Source organism: Python bivittatus, unplaced genomic scaffold, assembly GCF_059951505.1.
Source record: "Python bivittatus isolate LINGU-HERP-01145 unplaced genomic scaffold, Pbiv_v1 ctg000480_np1212, whole genome shotgun sequence".
NCBI lineage: Eukaryota > Metazoa > Chordata > Lepidosauria > Squamata > Pythonidae > Python > Python bivittatus.
In genome coordinates, this window is record NW_028277075.1 from 82,326,663 (window position 1) to 82,343,252 (window position 16,590).

At 38.2% G+C, this 16,590-nt stretch overlaps 1 protein-coding gene across 2 annotated transcripts in view; it reads left to right on the top strand.

The window, feature by feature from the left end:
- The first annotated feature begins 10,115 nt into the window (after positions 1 to 10,115).
- The window catches only part of SLC15A2 (solute carrier family 15 member 2), a 92,469-nt gene continuing 85,994 nt past the window's right edge, over positions 10,116 to 16,590 (top strand). Inside the window, exon 1 of one of the 2 annotated variants that reach the window (XM_007433051.3) lies at positions 10,116 to 10,257. In XM_007433051.3, the coding sequence (XP_007433113.2) occupies positions 10,140 to 10,257 (118 nt within the window). In that variant the 5' untranslated portion in view covers positions 10,116 to 10,139. The remainder of the gene's footprint in view (positions 10,258 to 16,590) is intronic. The other variant, XM_025169710.2, reaches the window with a different exon arrangement.

Sequence of the window (16,590 nt, forward strand, 5' to 3'; positions counted from 1 at the left end):
AGCCTTCAACAATTTTTTCCATATTGATCCCTCAGTTTTTTGTTCAATCCATATTCATTGAGCACCCATTCATTCTTGATTCTATTTCTTCTAGTTTTATCACCTACTGCATTCAACTTATTTTATGTTTCTCCTGACAAACAATTCTCACTTCCATGTAACAAAATAGGCAGAAGCACACTCTTGTACATAGCCATTTTCATTTCTTTTGTCAAACGTTCATTCCTCACAATAGACCACACACTGCCCATTATGTCTTTACCAGCATTTGCGCATCATAAAACTGCTCCATCCATTTTCCAATCTTTCGTAAATATTCTACCAAGGTATACAAATTCATCTACTTGCTCTACTTTTTTGCAATTTATGAATAACCTGCATTTGTTCACTCCATTTTCTCTGTCAAACACAACTACCTTTGTCTTTGATACATTCATTTTCAGACCCATACTTTTCATTCCATCACACAATCTAACATTTCCTGCAAATCATCCTGGTTCTGAGCCAACAATAGTACCAAGACATACAAAAATGCACACATATCCCAACAGCACACCTTAAATGTTGCTACAATCATTCCTTTGTATATTTATCCATAAATATATTAAATAATCAATGTGATGTCACATTCCCAGTTCGGTGCTGAACTATTAACTAACCATTCCATTTATTCTCACATGTGCTTTATTTCATCATATATTGTTCTTAATGCATTCAACTACAAACTTTCAACTCCCTGTTTGTTCAAAACATTCCATAATTCAAGCCTACCATGCACTTTCTCTGAATCAACAAATGTACAATAAAATTCCTTTTTCATATCCATACATTTCTCAAAGAGCAAAAATTTGATCTGCACAGCCCATATGTGATATGAAACCAAAGTATACTTCCCAAATTGTTCTCACTGTCATCTCTCATACTCTTTCAATTAGGATCTGAGCAAACCTTTTCCCAGGCATACATAACAAACAAACCCTTCTATTCTTTTTGCATTCCCTCTTAATATCTTTCCCTTTGTACAGGGGAACAATAACAGCATTCTTCCAGATGTGAGGTACAGATGTAGTTTTCACACATGTTAAAAAATATCCCACACCCATTCCATAAGTAAATCACTTTCATATTTTAACATATCTATATTTATACCATCTACATTTGCAGGCTTACTATTTTTCAACGCCCTTACAGCATTGACTTCATAAATTTTTCCTTTGGACACTGTTGCTTATAGAATTCATTTCAGTGCCATTCTTTGAAATAACATTGTCATTTATATACAAATTTCTAAAATACTCCTTCCAGCATTCCCTTACTTTGATTTCAGCCTACATATTTCATCTTCCTTCCTTCCTTCCTTCCTTCCTTCCTTCCTTCCTTCCTTCCTTCCTTCCTTCCTTCCTTCCTTCCTTCCTTCCTTCCTTCCTTCCTTTCTTCCTTTGAGTTGACTCCTGGCAACTGCCTGGACAGTCCCTGCAGTTTTCTTGGCAAAGTTTTCAGAAGTGGTTTGCCCTTTCCTCCTTCCTAGGGCTGAGAGAGCGACTGGCCCAAGGTCACCCAGCTGGCTTTGTGCCTAAGGCGGGACTAGAACTCCCAGTCTCCCACTTTCTAGCCTGGTGCCTTAACCAGTACACCAAACTGGTATAATCTGGTAGCGGCTACAAGTAAAAAAGGCGGCCAGAGAAGAAAGCTTGCATATTGAGTTAGGTCAGATGCCAATAGCTGAGAATTTTTAGTAGAAATTATAACAGATTCAGAAGTGTTATTCAGGCTTGGCTGTTATGCTGTCTGCTTTAGGAATATCCCTGCGTGAACTATGTTGTCACTGCATATTTATACATTGATTATTTATGTTATAGTATTTATAAATAAATATAATAAATTTATTATGTAATACATCTGTACTACAATATGCTTTATCTTTCACACACACAAAAGCCTCAGTAAAAGAGGCAATTCCTGGAATTTCATACTGGTCAAGAATGCAGAGTGAGCTTCCCTGTTGTAACTTACAATGGAGGTTAATCATCCTTATTCAAGTGCCATTGTATTATCAGGAGGAGGAGGTGGAAAGGAGGAGGTGAAACAGAAATCTCAAAAGAAAACCCAAATCTCATAACACTAGTCAATCTCATGAGAGTTTCACAGCCTTTTTTGAGGTGACAAGATGCACCCTGAGAATTCACTGAGTGTAGTATTGCTGACTACTGCAATGCCAATATTCCCTTTCTCTCATGACACAGGCATTATTTCAGGGTAGATATATAATTTACCCTACATAATTATTGAACAAATAGTTTTAATTGTAGTTTATCTCCTTCATTTTAAGCAAATGTGATTATTCCAATGTTGTTGCTCTTGTGTCATATTATGCTACATTTGATATGAAAAGCAGATTTTGGGACTGTTAATTCTAGTTTCTGGAGACCAGGTACTCTGTAGCGCCGTATCTTTTGTAATTTATTTGGAGGTAGTTCATCTTTAATGACTTGTTTATTCATTCAACAGTTATTAAGACATCACTCTTCAAAAACCTTATTATATAACTAATATGCCATATGTGGCTTAGTGAGTGAGTAATTGAGCAGGAAATTATTAGATGGACAGAACTCATGTTCTGAACGAAGTTGTACATTTGTTTTTTCCTGTTAAGAAGAGGTTAAGGTTAGGTTTTTGTTTTTTTCTCAGTTTCTTTTTTTCCCCTTCTAGCATGAAAAATGTAAGAAACTCACCCTGCCATTCTTCTGGCATTATTAAACTTTATTATATGGGAGTAAACAAATTTCAATACAGATACATTATTAAACTTTATATGTGAAGTAAATAAATTTTAATGTGGAGTAAATAAATTTTAATATAGATACTACTCTCTTCTGGGTAGTTTGACTAATTCCAACATTAGGGATATTCAGAGTTCTTTTTTCTCCCTTTTACAAATTGCAAATAGGACAAAACAGTTAATATTCTAGCACAGAGGATAAATTTTGTTTGCATTTCCACACACAATTGTTCTGGGGAAGAAATGGTGAGCTGAAGACAGCAGAGCCGATGACTGTGGCAGAATGAAGAGCTGGTGAGTAGACCAGCTCTTCGCATTTCCTCTCCGGACAGGGAGAGGACTTGAGATCACCCACAAGTGCTCCAGAGAGTTGCTCCACAAGACACTGTTCTCCAATAGGTTTAGAGCTCTGGGAGACAAGGGAATAGGCATCTTGCTGAAACCGTGGTCAGAACATTTAAGGATACTGGGTTCACATACTTCCTTTTCTAATCACTTGCAGAATTTGCTCGTTAACTGCTTTTCAGCTATTAGGAACCTTTGGGTTGACACGTTTTATAGCACTGAGCAAGTTTCCTTCAATCCTTAGCTAAAGAAGTTTTAAACAGAAGTTTAAGGACTTAATTTTTTTTTCTTCTGGAATAAACAGCAAAAGGGTGATTAGAACTTTGATTCTGGAAAGTTATAAACAGACTAAGGGTCCAGATGGATTTGAAATAAGATTTTGGAATTAATTATAACAATCCTTTCTGCAGGAAAATGCTTTCGTTTTGAATTCTCTTTAAAAAAAAAAACATGAGAGGATGAGACTTTGAAAGTTCGACACTAGAAAGAACCAGAAAGAACTAAGGATTAACATTAAAGGAGAAGAACACTTAAATTTGACTTACTAATACAGAATGAAGCAAAATATTCTAACTCTGGGTATATTGAAGGATATTTTTGACCAATGGACTCAGTAGTTAATTTTAAGAATGTCTAACTCTATAGATAGACTATGTTTAAAAGGTGTTATGAAAGAGGAACAAGTTTTACCTGATAAGTTTAAGAATGGTCTGAAAGTGGATTTAAAAATGACAGGCTACAAGAATAATATGGAAAAAAATGCTACACTGGACATACTGTACAAAAAAACAAAACAAAACATAACAAAACAAAAGCAGCTGATGTGTTAATAATTAAAAAGGATATACAAACAACAAACCGATTTTCCTATAGTGGATTTACGAAAGAGGTTTGTTAAAGCTTTGAAGAATTTTGTGAGAAGGGACAAAGAAAAAATGAAAAGAAATCAAGTTCTAGGACATTATTTGAAGGGACTAAAGATCAAGATTGTTAAAAGTAAAAGGAAGGAATGTGAAGTTGGTTTATTTCATCAGGATTAAAATAGATATGTTGTTATCTCTGGTAACCCTTAATTGACTTTTGCTGATCAGGACTAAAATGATGAGGCTTTAAGGATTTGTTTATAGATAAGAGATGGGATATGGGAAGAAGAGATCATTTGTTGTATTTTAAGAGAAAGCAATAAGTTACTAAAATTTTTTATACTTCTTGTGAAGGGGGAATTAATTTCTTTATATATTTATTTTCTTTTTCTTTACTATATTCTTATTTTTTTCTTTCTTTTCTTTTTTTCTTTTCTGCGCTTCCTAGCTTTTCTTTTTATTCCTTTTTTTTTAGTCTGTATTAGATTTATCTTTGTAATTGTAATTTTTAATAAAATTACTTTTTATATATATATATATATATATATATATATATATATATAAAGAATTTCTACACACAAGTATCCAATCTGCTGAAGGGAAAGGATGTTATTGGGTCAATGTCCCTCACTTTGGCTAAGTGAAAGTTAGCACTCTCCTCTTATTCTCCATGTCTCCACTAGAAAGTATGCTCTTCTGATGCAGCTTTAGAAAGGAGCAATGGCAGCCTGAGTTTGAACAAAGGAATGTAAGCTGCCTTAGTTGAGTCTGACCATTCATCTAATTTAACTCTGGTTTGCCTATACTAACTGACAGCATTTCCCCAGTTTTTCAGGCAGGAATTCTTCCAGCCCTGTCTGGAAATGATAAGGCTAGAATCTGGGATCTTCAGCAAAGCAGGAGTAGAGATGAAATATCCACCCAAAGTCCAGAACACATTATCAAATATATGTAGAGCAATTCTGCCTACAGATATGACTGATTTGGGACTTGTGTTAAATGAAAGCCTTCAAACTTACAAAATAATCCGAGCTGTAAGAAGTTGACGAAAAAAAAAAATATATCTAAGGATGGAGCAAGCCATGGAGATATGTATGTGAAGTGGGAAATACAATGAGTAGATTGACCTGCTTCTGGTTTCAGATTAGGTGAACCTGATATGGATCCTGATTGTATTTATCAATTGCCTTTTCTCCAGCCCATGGTTTATTGGAGAAAACAGAGGAAATAGAGTCATACAAATCTAAGTTTCCATGCATCCATTTGTAGTGTCACACCCCTACACACACATTCATTCAATCAACCATTCAAGTTTGGAAGCTTCAACATTTACTTCTAACTTACAAACAACAACAACTTTACAGTCAAATATCTTGTGACATCTCTAAAACTGCCATGATAAACAATTCTATGGTCATACCTAAAATGTAGATAGCACTAAATTAAATTTATGTAAAGTTATGGTAGTTTCACTAATGTATGGTTCTATTAAAATTATCTAGTTACTGAGATACTATGAAGATATTTTAATAGTCTTACTATATTTGGGGGGTATTTGGGTTGAGGATATTCAACATGGCGAGAGTTAACCTTCTCTTCTCCTAGAACATTCCCTAGAAAATGCTCCACTGTTAAGTGGAGGTATTTAAAACATTCGGATTGGACCGTAGGGAACGGGAAAAATACAATCTGTATGCTAAAAGTGGGAAAACTGTGGCCTTTCAAATCTTGCTGAAGATCAAATGTCAGCATCCTTTATCACTGGTTACCTGGAGATGTTGGATGCTATAGTTTAGCAACATCTGAAGAATCACATCTTCTCCACCCTGAACTACAGAATTTACTCAGAAATCATTTCCATTACGTTTAAGAATAAAATAGTAAAATGTTTTGGATTGCAGCCTTTCTTATACACATTATTTGCCTTTGAAATTGCAGTTCTCCTCCACAGCCAATCTTCACTTTTAGCGAGGTATTTGATTTTCATTGTGCAGTCCTTTATTGATTGTGCCAATTGTTTTGTATTTAAAAAATGGCTTAAATGTGTGTAGTGCTACTAAATAAAAAGCGATAAAAAGGAAACAAATTGAGAAGGTGGAAACACAGTCTGTTCTGCTGCATGAACTTTCAAACAATATTCAAAGGACAATAGCCCAAACTTACTAAATTGATTTTATGTTTTAATGTCAGAAGCAAGCTTGAGTGTTTTTTTTTTAATAAGCACATGGCTTGAGGGGGTTCTTTTGGAGTTTATAATTGTGTTGAATTTTTATCAGGGAAAAACACAAGCTGAACAACAAATAAGGAATATTACCATCATAATTGTAACAGCAGTAATGACAGCAATGACAATGACACCAATAACAATATTAATCCCCAGTCCAGTGTAAAAAATGTAGAATTCTAAAATATAATCTGGCTTCACCAAGTCTTACCAGACTTCTTTACCTTTTGTTACAATGTTGTTTTGCACCCAAAATAACTCTGAGAGAACCCAATTTAATAATAATAATAATAATAATAGTAATAGTAATAGTAATAATTCTGAAGACAGTGTTGTCCGTGCAATATCAGTTTGTTTTTAAGTAACTATAGTACCCAACATCTTGTTGGAAATTGTCTGAATCACCTAGCCTAGATACTCGTAAATGAATTAAACAAGATATTGCAAGCAGTTATTTTTCAAAATCACTCTTTAAGCTAGAAAATGCCAATTTTAACTTTCTCCCTTTATAGTGGCCAACGTTTTCCCCCTAGAGAACTGACCTCTAAGTCTCATCAGAAAAGCCAAGGGATGTGCACATCTCATGTTTGATTAACATGCCATATTTCAAACCACCTGGCAAGCTTACTGTCATAGAGCAGGGTGGGCAACTCTTTGGTGACTAGAGGCTGCTCTTCATGGTTGGAGTAGGAGTAGCTGAGGGGTATAGTGATTGGGATGATGATGATGATGATGATGATGATGATGATGATGATGATGCAAAGTTACTGGAGCCAGGATTTTCTGATGGGTCCTTTTGAAGGGGATCTTTGTTTTTGGAATTGACCCAAGCCTGTTTTAGGTGTATTCTGCAAGTTGTATATGTTTCCCATGTCAAGATAGAATAATGTTTCGCAAAGTGTGCTCTGAGGACTCCTGAAGGAGCAGTGGCATGGCAACATGGAAGTCAAGTGGACCACAGCCTGTTTTCCGTCCTCCATTTTGCAGCCCACTCTGGGATGGCAGTTGGCTCAGCCAGCTGTCTGCGGTGAGGTGGCTGTGGCTATGGCCCTGGGAGTAGGAGTCCTGGCTGACTGGAGGACTCAGATACCCAAGTGGATGGTGCCAATGGGAGCAGGAGTAGGCGGTGCTGCCACATGGTCCACCAGCCATCCTGACAGCTTCTTCTTCCTTCTTTGTGAGATTCAGGACTTGGACGGACTGTTTTGATTTGAACGTGGTGGCCTGAAGGGAAGACCTGGACTGGCAAGGAAGTTCTACAGAACTCAAGGAACCAATATTTTCCAGATAGCAATAAAAGAGAATATATGTAGCTCAGGGTTGAACTGTGGAGTCCTTGGTGCTCTCTAAGTTTGCTGGTTATCTGGGTATAGGCTGCTGGAGAGATACATAAGATAAGCAGAGATCTCTCCAGCAGCAGGGATTAACACCAGACCAGCCATCAAGCAGAAAACAATACCCTAACCAAGGGGAAAACCACACCCCCACCAACACTGGCAGGGCAAGCTACTGTATATTAACAGGGAGCAAACTTCACTCTCACTGGCACTGATGATGTTACCAAGTCGGATAATGAAACATCTGCAGGCAAACAACCAAGTTCAGAGAACACCAAGGACTCCATATTTTCCAGATAAACAAAGCATGATATTAAAAAATCATGCATGGATAAAAGATCCATTTAAAGTGCAAGATAGACCACTAGGTCTTAATGTAACCGAATACAAAAATTTCATTGATATGTCAGATTCCACATTGCAACTAACTTTTGAGAAACTACCACTTGCCAAGTTTTAGTGTAGTATCAAAGAAGAATATCAACAATTATCTGAAAAGGCTGTTAAAGTACTTCTCCCTTTTCCAAGTACATATCTATGTGAAGCTGGATTATATACAGTACTTCAACTCAAACAACATATCACAATAGATTAAATGCAGAACCAGTTATGAGAATCCAACTGTCTTCTATTAAGCCAAATATTGAAGATATTTGCAAAAATTTAAAACAATGTCACTCTTCTCATTTTTTTATTTATTAAAAATATACGTTTTTTTTATGCAAAATATTTTCTTTATGTTATTGTCTAATGGGTTTAATATCATTATTTTTACAAGTTTCAATAGATACATTTTCTACACATGTGTCAATTTGAAATTTTAATACTGTAAATATCAGTAAACGAAACCCATACAAACAAAATATTGAGGAAGTGCAGGACTCAGTCACAAAGCCCTCTGGACCACACATCACCATGAGTTTGCAGACGGACTACCTGTTGCAAAAAAACACCAACCAACCAACCAAACAAACAAACAAACAAACAAACAAGCCAATGCAATTGTTAAGGACTGAATGATGAAACTCTCTCTGCTTTTTTAAAAAAAATGTTTTTTTTTTGTTTGTTTGTTTTCCCCCAGCGCCCAGTGTGGGAGAAAAAGAGAATGTTGAGTGGCTTTGGAGAAAGTGGAAAGATTTCAAAGTGGGGAAAAATGGGCAGGCACAACAACTCAAGCAATGCTTCTGTATTACTCATGAAGGCTATTAAAAATAAAATGTTTGAAATATGCTGCTGTTTAACAGCATCATCTCTGATCCATCAGATGTCAATTTTGTTTTACATTTCACTATACTGTATTATTCATATTGATGTCTCTCTCTGTCAGTCCTGAGACATCTTCCTAACCACCTCCTCTAATCTTGAAATGGTGGTCTAATAGGGCCTATCCAGGATGCAAGAGGGCAAGTGGCATAATCATGCATCAAGACATTATTGCACAAATGATGTCATTTATGTAATTTGCATCATTTACATCCTCAACTGTGTTATGATGACATGATTTCATTGTGGCTTGTACTGGATCCCTATGATGCCACCATTTTTCTACTACTCATTAGATTTTACTTGGTACTGTGTCATAATATGGTTTCCTTCTTTTTTATTTATTATGTTATAAGAATCCAGCCACTGGAGATTTTAAATCATGGTTTTATGGCTTAGCACAATGTGTAAACTCAGCCTGCTTGGTGTCATATGTTTACCCAGTAAATTATGGTTCAGCATTGTATGATCCTGGCCACTGTGTCAGCCCTCCATCTGAAGGTGAGCAGGTAATATGTAACTTTATAAGTTATAATTTAATAGGCATTCAGTTGAAGTGAAGAGGATATCCCACATACATCATGACCTCATCATGCAAATGATGTAATTTAAGTCAGTAACCTCATGACATCATCATGCAAATGATACAGAGAATACAATCTGTGTCATTTGTACTATGAGATCATGGTGCCCCCTCCTCACTTTGTGGACAGTCACAAATAACTTATAAGGCTACAAATATTATAAAACATGTTTCCCCCTTGATCAGAACATGATTTCTCAAATGTGAATAGGTTATAATGTTTGGAAATAATAGCATCCCTGTATGTTATCTAGAAACAGGAATAGAAGATGGTACATTTAGACTAAAAGAAGTTTCTTTTTCTGTCACATGGACCTACTAAATATCAGGTTCCCAGCAGGTATAAAATGGTTTCATTCATTCAAGCTGAAGAAATCTGGACAATTTAAACCAAGCAGTGAACTAGGCCTAATGAAGCTACAGCGACATAAACCGAGCCCTATTTAAACACTACAACAGCTGTAACTAATGCATTTTTGAAGTGCCACTCTCAGAAACAGCATTAAAAAAAGCTTTTATCAATGGACTACTTTTAAATCCAAATGTAAACTCTCTAGGCTTTTTTTTTTTTAATTGCTAGCCATGCTGAGAATAACTTCAGTTAATCATATAGTTAAATATTCTAGCTGAGGAAAGGAGAGGTATTTGTGAGTGTACGAGCACACGTGCATCCAGAGGTTTGCATGTTTTTTTAGTCCACTAGAAGTAAAATATTAACAAATCTTTTAGAAGAGAGACAGTCAGGATGTCTCAGAGAAAATCTTACTTTGGCAGCCCACAGCTGGATTTGCAGGGTGCAAAGGAAATTGTAGAAATGCCTGAGAAGGAAAGCAGAGCAAAAGAAAGGAGAGCAAAGGAAAGAGGTCAGTATTTTTGATCAATTATCCCCATAATTGTCTGTTCTATCTGCAAATTGGTGTGTGCCTTTTTACAAAGGACTGTGTTTGTCAGTCCATTCTTGGCACGTGGTCCAATTGAGGGCCTCTTTAAAAAAAAGCAAAAAAGCTCTGAGACTGCCAACAATATTAAACAAGCACACAGGTCTCCTGACCACGGTGGTCTTCCCACTACAGTGACCTATTGAATATCTATATTTCATTTCTATTTAAATTACAACTGTGGTAACCCTGTGCAGCGTAGTGGCTTAGAACACAGACTCCTTTGTTTGTGTGAAGCTGCCATATGGATGAGAAAGTCGCCCAGAGGAATTTTTCAGGAGATTGAGAACTTTAAAGGAGCTAGAGAAACAGAGGAAAATATGTCTAGGCGGACCAACAATGTGAGTGAAGAAGGAAAGGATATTGGTGGTAGCCACTGCTACTTTCTTTTGATCATCTGATAGTTTCATGGCCCTAAATGAGGACGTGTTGCGCACTGTATGCTGGAGTGTGCAACCTTTATTGTGTTGAGGGCCACAATTGGCTTTGGAGTGCTGGTCTGAGGGTCAGACCTCCAAAAGTAGTTGGTGAGACTAGGACTAAAACTAAACTTGATTCCATTTTATTTATACTTTATGCCTAATTAACGTTAAATAGAATTATCATGTGATTACTCTATTATAACATTGAATAATGTGCTCCTCTTTATCCCTTTAAACATGGCAACATGGTACCTAAATTTGAAAGTCTCTGAGGACTGCATCTAATGCCTTGGGGGGGATTTCGGTTGTGTATCTCTGCCTTACAGCCATCCAGTGCCCAGCCAGATATTAAAATTTAGATTATTTCCATTTGACAGTTCCTTTTTTTTTTTTTTAATTCCTTGTCATCTTGCTTGTTAAATAAATCCTAGTACTTGTGCTTTGTATCCCACTGCCTTGCTTGCTTCCGCTCATCATTCTTTAAAGGAGCTGGGACAATGCATGCTGTTTGGGAGGCATGAAATTCCCTTCCTATTATTGTGAGATCCAGGCCCCATTGTTCCCACTAATACAAGAGGTAGCTGGCAGGAAGAGTTATGTAACTATTTCTTATTTTACACCTATGATATAAATTAACATGCACAAATCTGTATCTTCTTGGGGTAATGTATGAGTGCCTTTATTTATTTATTTATTTATTACATTTGTATGCTGCCCATCTCCCCCAGTGGGTGACTCTGGGTGGCTCACAATTAGAGTAAAACCCACAAACAGTTAAAAAATAAATACCCACATTAATTAATTAAAAAACCAGGCTATATAAAACAAACCCTATACATAAAAAACTAAAAACATTCAAGATGACAGGGGGTAAAATCAGTTACCCCACAAGCCACTTCCACTGGTGCAAGCCCCCATCCAGCCTCCAGGCCATCTGGCACAGCCAAGATTTCACGCTCTTCCTGAAGGCTGTGAGAGCGGGGACACACCGTACCTCAGATGGTAAGTTGCTCCACAGAGCAGGAGCCATGGCAGAAAAGGCCCTCTTCCTAGATCTCGCCAGTTGAAATTCCTTGACTGGCGGGGTCTGCAACATGCCCCTTCTGCCGGACCAAATGGGGCAGGCTGATATAATGGGGGTGAGACGGCTCCTCAGATAACCTGGTCCTGTGCCATGAAGGGCTTTAAAGGTGATAACTGACACCTTGAATTGGACCCGGAAGCAAACCGGCAACCAATGCAGCTCATCTAACAGTGGTGTTATATGGGCCCCCCAGGGGCATTCAGAACTGTCCATGCCGCTGCATTCTGCACCAGCTGAAGTTTCTGGTTACTCTTCAAGGGGTAGCCCCATGTAGAGCGCATTGCAGTAATCCAACCAGGAGATGACGAGGGCATGAGTAATCATGCAGAGGGCCTCCTAGCCACAACTGCCACCTGCTGTTCGAACAGGAGTCATGAGTCCAGGAGGACACCCAGATTATGCACGGGGTCTGTCTGGGGTAGTGCAACCCTGTCAAGAACCAAAGATGATAAACTCCTAGATCTTGAGGCTCCCTGTACCCACAGCCACTCCGTCTTATCAGGGTTCAGTTGAAGTCTGTTGTCCCCCATCCAGGCCCTACAGCCTCTAGGCACTGCAAAAGGGTAGCCACAGCATCACTTAGGTCACCCAGGATGGAGATATATAGTTGAGTATCATCAGCATACTGATGATACCTCATCCCATGGTGCCAGATGATCTCACCCAATGGTTTCATGTAGATGTTAAATAGGAGCGGTGAGAGCACTGAACCCTGCAGCACCCCACAAAGTAGAGGCTGTGGATTGGACCTCCTGCTCCCTATCAACACCGATTGGGTTTGGCCTTGGAGAAAGGAGTTGAACCAGCACAGAACTATGCTACCCAGCCCCAGCTCCTGCAGCCGACCCAAATGGATACTATGGTTGATGGTATTGAAAGCTGCCGAGAGGTCAAGAAGAGCAAGGATTGATGCACTACTCCCATTCCACTCTCACCAGAGATCATCTGAAAGTGTGACCAATGCTGTTTCTGCCCCATAACTGGGCCTGAAACCTGACAGATAGGGGTCCAGATAATCCATTTCCTCCAGGATCCTCTGAATCTCTGATCCTCTGCTGCATGACCACCTTTTCCACCACCTTTCTTAAAAAAGGGAGGTGGGAAACTGGACGAAAATTATCCAGAAGGGTGGGATCCAGCAATGGTTTCTTGAAGAGGGGGCTGACAAAAGCCTCCTTAAAAGGTTTCAGGAATATCTCCTCCTGTAAGGATGAATTGACCACCACCAGTATCCACCCTAAAGTCACCCCCTTGGTGGCTTTAACCAACCAGGAGGGACAAGGATCCAAAATACAGGTAGCTGCGCTAACAGCCCCAAGGACCCTGTCCACTTCCCCAGGACCAACAAGATCAAACCATTCCCAGATAACTGGGTAAGACCACTCCCCGGGCATCTCCACTGGACCCGCCTCATGCTTGGCCTCCAACTGAGAACAGATCTGAGTGAGTTTATCCATCAGGTGTTCAGCAAATTCCTCAGCACGGCCGTGTAGATAGTCCTCCGAGCCCTCCCTACCCAAGAGAGATCAAGTGACCCTGAACAGGGCTGCTGGGCAACACTCTGAGGATGCAATAAGAGCGGGGAAATGACCTTTCGCCCCCCTTACCGCCATGAGGTAGGCCTTAATAGTGGCTCATGATATACAAATGGCAGTCCCCTGTCAAATAAGATTGCTCATTTCCTATGCAGTAAAGGGCTGAATACAGTGCACATTCCTAATCTGTGGAACTGCCTTTCACCGCTGAAAATTAAAGTTTGTGTGTATGAGTATGGTCGAGCAGCAAAACTCCTATATCCACCATGAAATATTGGATTATGTTACATGCAGATACAATGGAAATATAAAATGCTTTGCACTGGATCAACAGAAAAAAAGAACTTTGGATCAGTCACCTCATTTGGATTTTAAATGTCATAGCAATTTTTGATGCAACCTGTTGGCTAGAGGTGACATTTTAGCTGAGTATTCCTGAGGTTATTATAAAATTCTGTTTAATGTTGTACTCCCATTAAATAATTTTTATTCCCATTAAGTTTAATGGGGCTTACTCCCAAGAGAGGAGGTAATTATGAACTTTGTTTCCATCCATTCAAAATCCTTTAACTGAGTTGCTGTTCAGTAATGCTTCCACACAAAAATGCTAACAATACATTTTTTAAAAAATGTGTAATTAAAAAAGGAAAAGTTAGATCAATATTGCACCTACTTTGATTCTCTTGCTGCTGGGCCATTGTAAAGGTGCGTTATTACCCAGGTTTCATTTCCTTTGGAATGAAGTCATTGGTGGCTTATTAACACTCCATAAGTTGCATTTTTATTTACAGGAATGTAAATGTAAAGTGCATATTAAGCACTTTAACAGTTACTGCTCTGTATCAGACCTTCTAATGGAAACAAAGGCCTTCTAGTTTGCCCCTTCACTCTATGTCTGCATCTGAAACTGTTCTTAATACCCAGGCACTTGGATTATAATAAGATTTCTTATTTTTCCGGGAGAGATGACGTCTGACTGGGTCATCCTCTGCTATTCAAAAGGCCAGCCATTAATAATTACCACTCTATAACAGAGGAAATATGCCAGCTTTAAATTGGCAAAACCAGTCTGACTATTTTAACAACAGGATCACAGATGTTGCAGGGATCCAGGAGATCATCCATAATGGTACAATATGAAATTTAAAGAAACTATATAGAACTCTTTGTCCCCTTCTAAATTTTCAGAGCCCTCCTTGAATGTTCATGGTGAGAAACAGCACTATAATGTCAATCAATCAATCAGATTGATCGATCAATCAAAGTTTGTTTATGATCCAAAACCAAACATAACAAAAGACCAACATACAATACAATAACTATAAAAAGACGTTTTAAAAATTGCAAGAAAATCCTATAAGAATTTTAGCAGCTGACACTTAATAACATGAGGGAGGAACCAGGCCATTACCCTTCTCTTGGGTGACCACCCTTCAGAAACCTCTAAGAAGGCAACAACATTCTTATCAATAGCTGTAGATGTTAGAAAAAGTCAAGAGATAGCAGAAAGGTGTTTTTTGGGTACAGTATAGCAGCTAGGATGAACAAATACATTTGTCACAGATCTGCATTCAATATACTGTATATGTTGAAGAAGGATTTCAGCAGTGTAACTTGCCTACAAGCTATAACTACTGAAATCCCCTCTTCCACACTATTATTAAAAGTACAGGAGTCCAGCTTAGTTTTCTATTCTAATGTCAACACAACACCTTGCGTAAGTGTAGTTCTAGGCAACAAGAGGTTTCGCTGGAATGTTTCAATTTTAAAATCAGAATAATTGCCCTTTTTAACCTTTTAATAACCAAAAAAATTGATCCAGTTCTGTATTGGGGTCTAATGTAAATCTACTATGTGGAGACAATTTAGAAGTTCATTTTTTAAGTCATGCCTTCCTTGGTCCAAGAAAATTTACCATTGCATACAAGTTACTGGAGTCAGTTGTAATCGATTATAATATAAAGCATAGAAGCTGACCTCGCATGTTTACAATGAAAGCAAATTGTGCCACAACGTGACATAATTATAATAAAGCATACTAAGATAATTATAGATAGTTAGAAAGTGTATTGCTAGGGTTAAAAAGATCAGCATACAGAATACTAATAAATCTGAAAATACCACAAAATAATACTATCTGTACATCATGAAACCCAAAACAAAAACTAAATGGGGACAGAAATCTCTACCAAATGTTGAGTTTTAATTTAATTGCACTGAGCAAGCCAATGTGTAAGTCAAGCAGTGGCACAAAACTTTATTAGGCTGCTGGAAATGCCCAATCTTTAGTCTAACAGAAGATAAGAACTATAGAAATCAGACTCTGGGCCTGGAAAATTCCTTAGAAGGGGTGTAATGAACATTCTACATATATTATTTATTAAACAGACGGTACACAAGAACATTTCTACCTTATCAGTACTATAAGGGCATAAAAGTGAGCTAGCATAAAAGCCAAGAGCCAGTTTGGTGTAGTGGTTAAGGCACCAGGCTAGAAACCAGGAGACCAGGAGTTCTAGTCCTGTGTCAGGCACAAAGCCAGCTGGGTGACCTTGGCCAGTCACCGTCTCTCAGCCCTAGGAAGGAGACAAGGGCAAACCACTTCTGAAATCTTGCCAAGAAAACTGCAGGGACTGGTCCAGGCAGTTGCCAGGAGTCAACACTGATTCAAAGGCACCCCCCACCCCACCCTGCCGCAAAAAGTATAAAATCCAGTGATGTTCCAGCATTGAGATGCTAGAAAGGTAGGTGGCAGAAACAAAACTGTTATTACCAGACACACAAGGGACTGGAAATTAAACTCCTACTCCATTGTAAGTATGAGTCATAACATGCTATATGATTGTTGTTTTGGGTTTTGCAAAACTAAACATGGTAACAAATCCTGAAGAGAAGCCACTGAACTGGAGGTGTTTTTATCCCTAGGATTCCCTTTCCATGTAGATTAAATTTGTATTCTAGAATTAAAGAGGCTAAGGCAGTTAGAGTAAGTTTAGCAATGGCTGAAGGAAAGCAACTAGATACATGCTTCCACTGAAAATGGTCCTGATAATATCACATTTGACACATTCATGGGATCTATAAGGATAAAATGTGAGAATTTGGAGTACACCACCTCCGTCACTCCTGTGTACTATAGGAGCATATTTGGACTCCATATTCTCCAGAGCTGGGGAAGCACCTCTGCCTTATAGATCTTTAATATGGCAGGGACATA